Genomic DNA, 6,000 nt, shown 5'->3' with positions numbered 1-6,000 from the left:
GTATGTATATATTAAGCATACTGCCACATGTTCTCTGTTCATTTACTGTCTAATTTCTGCATCCATTTCCTACTCAAAGGAAACATGATATAAAGTGTTCAGCATACTTTTCTCCATAACCCAAGACTGTACAACACCCCCAAAACATTTTCTAGTAGTTAAGAATGGACTACAAAAACTCATTAGAACCAGAGCAGCAGAGCCTGCTGGCACTGGACTTCAAGGGCAAAAATTAGGTTTGAGTTCATATGCAGGGTTTTTAAGGGGAAAAGATTGAATAATGCACTATGAAGACTAACATGCCAGGATAACTGAACAGTACCTCAAGCTGGGCTTTCTCATCTCTTTGCTGGATGGAGGATTAGCTATGAGAAGAAATATCTTCTAGTATTTAAAACAAACAAAAAACACACTTTACGGGGATAGAATCAAGTGAGAAACAGATGCTTCAGTCAAACTTCCGTTGAATGGTGATAACTATAATTTCTTTTTGTTTGTTTTGGAAAATGAATCTAAGGTTCTTGCAAATAAAACTGTCCTGTCTACACAGCAGTTATTACCAAGTTTGGCAACTACAGTGAAATCATAGTTCTTGTATATCAATGTAAAAATGTGACTTGTACTGAACTTTCTAGTTAGTTTCTATTGTGATAGCTATGGCCAATACTAAGAAATTTTATCTAATATCTAAGATGAGCATTGTTTAATATTAAAATGCATTTCCTCATTCTACTTTGAAAGTTAAAAGTAAAGGGTCAAAGAAAAGAATAAAAAATAACTTGCCATTTAAGCCATCCTCTGATTCTAGAAATAAAATCTTTTAATTCAGTTCCACTTAAAAAATAAAAGTAGTTTCTTTACTCTGACAATGAGCACATTAACCACATTTTCACATACAGAAAGCTTAGGTACATTCAACTGTTTACAAGACATGTCTCCATGTAATACATTTACATTCATGTGAAATATATGAACTTATAGAATTGTATATATTTGTGACTTTTGCATCTGGTACCTTTTAAAATGAACACGTACTATGCTTATTTTCTAAAGTCAATTCATATATGATAATTGAAGGTTAGGAGAGTCTCTACTGAAGGATTTTGATAGCTGCATTCATACGAGAATTCAATAATTTTTCTAAACATAAGCCTCAAACTAAAGCTTTAGCAATTTAAGTTACCTAACTGGCAATGAATGCAATTCTTATCAGGATGTACTGTTTGGTTTACAGTTTAAGTCATTTCAAGTGGTTTATACAATAATTATTTGTGCATCAGGGGAAAGTAAGCACCAAGGATAATAAATATTTTTTCACATCATAGATGAAATCACAATGCAATAATCTCAATTTCCCTTCAAAATCTAATCATTTGAAATGACCATGTATTTCAAATGCTCAATCTTTAAGTTATCTTAGTGAGATCAACTGATATTCTAGAGATAAGAATGGAAATGGTAAAAATAGGTGCTATACATAATATCTACTAACAATGGAATTCAGATACTCTTCTTACATTGATTACCTCCATTCTGGAACTCAGTTTTTTAGATCTAAAAAGAACTCTGAAAATAACTAACATTTATAAATTTGTCAACTATATCTTAAAAAGAAACTCTAAAGATGTCTTTCTTGCCAATATACAAAGAAAAATTGTCCTGACGAACAAAAGCACCTTATGGTAAGGAAATATATAAAGAAAATATTTTCTACAAATTAATATACAAATTTATGTGCAAAAAGGTATAGTTATCCCAGCTGCATATGTAATATTTTAAATAATACACAATAAAAATTCAAAGCATAGATTGAAAAAATAACCCATATGCCAATACTCCAGTTATTAAATATTGCAGCATATATGTAATCATAACAATTGGGGAAAAAAAGGTTTCTAATCTATATGGTCAATGAAATCTCTTTGGAAATATGCTTTTTAAAAGTCCCCAGTATGGCCATCAAATTTCAAGCTATAGGTTTTTGCAGCCCAGATGTGACCCTGTGAAAGTGAAAACGTGTACAGAGGCCACCTCATAGGTTCTTCAGCGAACAGCATTACTGTGTGACATTGGCACAGGCCGTCTGGGCTTTCCCATTCCTCTTCTTTACCATAGGCACATGGTAAACATCACATTCAGAACAAAAGACCTTTATCACCATAAGTTTTGCTACACATAAAATGCTATAAACATTGTTTTAAACATTTCCAGATCATGGCAAAGGCCTTACCTGAATATATACAAAGAATTCTCTAGATGTCATATATCTTTAAATTAATATAGAGATGTATAAGGAGACACAAATTACTTGCTTTGATACTTTTCAGTCAAGGTTTATTCTGTGTCTCTTTCTACTGAACACGTGATTTTTTATAAGTATAATGAGTTCCAGCTTCTGCTAAGAAGATTTCATTTTTTTTTCGCAGTGTTTTTTTTGTGTTCATGCATTTCTGTTTTGCTACTCACACCCTTTTTCCGAGATGAGGTATTGGGAACAACCATACTAGAAGGTCCGCTGGGAGCTATACATAAAAAGAAAAACTACTGTTTAGATTTTCACAAGCAATCCAAGTTCAGGTAATACAAAACAATCAACAGAAGTTCAAATAACATAAAACAAACTTCTCTTTTTCCCTGCATTCTTCCTGGAAAACTAATTTATTGCATCATTTTAAATTAACATCTAATGTCCTAACGACCTTCAAATTTATACTTCTGGCCCAGGCCTTTTCCCTTACCTCAAGATCTGTATATCCTGTACATCCTACTACAAACCTCTATATAGATAGTTGACAGGAAATATAAACTTACCATGTTTAAAACTGAACTCATCATTTTCCCTATAAACATCTATTTTCTTCAGTATCTCCTATATTACCACTATCTAAAAAGCTGAAAGATTAGAGAACTAGAAACATTCTTGACTTGGGAATCATCCTTTTATATCCAAACCAACATCAAGCCCCAATGAGTTATCAAAAAGTTAGATCTAAGCCAGGTTACACTTTTGTATGGATGGGTAAGTTCCTGCCAGACCAATCCTCCTCCTGCAGGTAACAAGTATAAGCGCAGGATAAAATATGAAAAAAACAACTACCTGAAGACATTGAAGAGTGAACAAAAGCAGGCATATACTAGAAAAGAATCAATATTTGGAAGAAGGGAACAACATGGAGTTAGTCCCCCGTGCCCTTTTTAAAAAAGCTTTAGGCTTAAGGACAGGATCCAGTCTGCCCCATGTGGAATGGCTAAAACTACAACATAAAACTCAGTCCTACTAGCATGAAGAACCAGAAGAAAAGTATTGGGGCAAAAATCGCTGCTTGGAAGTCCAGTGGGGAATCCCAAATCTTTGTGTAAACCCTGATCAAGTGTGTGACTTGAGCAGAGTAAGCTCCTAAGAAGTCTGGCTCAGGCTAAAAGAAGTGAAGTGAAATTTGACCTGTCAGTCACATCAGAATACATAGGTTTGCAATCTGAGTTCAGCCAAGGTTAACTCTTTGCTTTAAAAACAACCCAATACTCTTTGGAGGAACGTAAGAGAAACAACAGAGTCCAGCATTTGTCTAGGATACAATCCAAAATTACTTAGTATATGAAAAACAGGAAATAAACCTTCCTTCTTGGGAATGAGAAAATTTATGAGACCAATCCTGAGATCAGCCAGATTAATAGATAAGAATTTTAAAGCAACTATTTTAACTATGCTCAAGAACAAAGGAAAATATGCTTATAATGAATAAAAATATAGGAAATCTCTGAAGGAAAAAATACTACAAAGAATCATCAAAACAAGTGTCTAAAACTAAAGAAGAAATATATGAAATAAAATTTCACTGGATGGGTTTAACAGCAGAATAGAGATGACAGGTTAAAGTGACTATCAACCAGGATTTTATTACCAAAAAAAAAAAAAAAGTCCTAAGCATGCCGTAGTCAGACTTCTGAGAACCAAAGATAAAGGGAAAACACTGAAAGCAGGCAGAGAAAAATAATCCATTAACCCATTGCATACATAGGAACAACCAATTCAAATTAACAAAGACTTCTCATCAGAAACAAGGGGAATGACAAGATAGTGGAACAACATCCTTAAAATGCTGAAAGAAAAAACTTTCTTCCCAAATTCTCTGTCTAGCAAAACTACCTTTCAAGAATGAAGGTAAAATAAAGATTTTTTTTCAGATATAGTAACAGATCTGAAGTATAAGAAATGGTAAATAGATTCAGGTTGAAGGGAAATGAAACCAGATGGAAACAAACACTTAAAAGAAGAAATAAAGAACATTAAAAGTAGCAAATATGTGGATAATTAAAGACTTCTTTCTCTTTTAAATTTCTTTAAAATACATATGACTCTTTAAATCAAATAACATAACAGTGTACTGTAGCCTTTATAATACATGTGGAAGTAACACATATGGGAAACTGTGTATAAAAGATGGGAAGAAGGGAGGGTAAACACACCTATACAGTTGGAAGGTTTCTACATTTTATGTTAAGTGGCACAAAATTGACTCGAAGTAGACCATGAAAAGCCAGAAATGTGTATTTACTGCTACCAATAAGAGAATAATGCAAAAAGATATAGCTAAAAAAGCCAACAGATAAGTTAAAATGAAATTCTAAAAAATATTGAATTAATAAAAAAACAGGAAGGAAAGAATAAGGGAATAATAATCAGAAGGAATAAACAGAAAATGTAATAAAAGAGTAGACCTAACTCAACCATATCAATAATTACATTAAATGTTAATGGACTATAAACACTAACTATAAGGCACATACTGTTAGAATGGCCTTTTTAAAAAGCCAAATATATGCTGTCTAAAAAAGATCCCCTCAAATATGAAGACAGTTTGGTTAAAAAAAATATACACATTCATGAAGACCTAAATAGTCATTTCTTCAAAGAAGACATACAGATGACCAATAGGCAAATGAAAAGATGCTCATCATTGCTCATTATTAGAGAAATGCAAATCAAAACTACAATGAAGTACCACCTCACACCGGTCAGAATGGCCATCATTAAAAAGTCTACAAATAACAAGTGCTAGCGAGGGTGTGGAGGAAAGGGAACCCTCCTACACTGTTGGTGGGAATGTAACTGGCGCAGCCACTATGGAAAACAGTTTGGAGGTTCCTCAAAAAACTAAAAATAGAGTTATCGTATAATCCAGCAATCCTGTTCCTGGGCATATATCTGGAAAAAACTATAATTCAAAAAGATACATGCACCCCTATGTTCACAGCAGCACTATTTACAATAGCCAAGACATAGAAACAACCTAAATGTCCATCGACAGATGAATGGATAAAGAAGATATGGTATATATATACAATGGAATACTACTCAGCCACAAAAAGAATGAAATAATGCCATTTGCAGCAACATGGATGGACCTAGAGATTATCACACTAAGTGAAGTAAGTCAGAAAGACAAATACCATATGATATCACTTATATGTGGAATCTAAAATATGACATAAGTGAACTTATCTATGAAACAGAAACAGACTCACAGATATAGAGAACAGACCTGTGATTGCCAAGGGGGAGGGTGGGTGGGGGAGGGATGGATTGGGAGTTTGGGATTAGCAGATGTAAACTATTATATATAGAATGGATAAACAACAAGGTCCTACTTTAAATTAAAGCACAGGGAACTATATTCAATATCCTGTAATAAACCATAATGGAAAAGAATATGAAAAAATATATATATATATAAAACTGAATCACTTTGCTGTACAGCAGATATTAACACAACATTGTAAATCAACTATACTTCAATAAAATAAATTAAATATATATATATACTATGCATACAGTAGTCATAAGAAAGCTGAAGTAGCTAAATTCACAATAGATAAAATAAACGTTAAGACAAAGCATTACTAGAAATAAAAGAGGGAAATTTCATGATGATATTGGGGCAATACATCAGGAAGTCATAACAATCAAATGTATATGCACCTAATAACAGGGTTTCAAAA

The 6,000-nt window shown here is 32.9% G+C and overlaps 1 protein-coding gene across 3 annotated transcripts in view; it reads right to left on the bottom strand.

The window, feature by feature from the left end:
- Positions 1-802: 802 nt before the first annotated feature.
- Positions 803-6,000, bottom strand: part of PPIP5K2 (diphosphoinositol pentakisphosphate kinase 2) — an 81,520-nt gene continuing 76,322 nt past the window's right edge. For all 3 annotated transcript variants that reach the window (XM_060093217.1, XM_060093218.1, XM_060093219.1), the window contains one exon: positions 803-2,522. In XM_060093217.1, coding sequence (XP_059949200.1) covers positions 2,410-2,522 — 113 coding nt within the window. In that variant the 3' untranslated portion in view covers positions 803-2,409. The remainder of the gene's footprint in view (positions 2,523-6,000) is intronic.

This window comes from Mesoplodon densirostris, chromosome 3, assembly GCF_025265405.1.
Source record: "Mesoplodon densirostris isolate mMesDen1 chromosome 3, mMesDen1 primary haplotype, whole genome shotgun sequence".
NCBI classification, from domain to species: Eukaryota; Metazoa; Chordata; class Mammalia; order Artiodactyla; family Ziphiidae; genus Mesoplodon; species Mesoplodon densirostris.
This window is presented reverse-complemented; position numbering and strand designations above follow the sequence as displayed.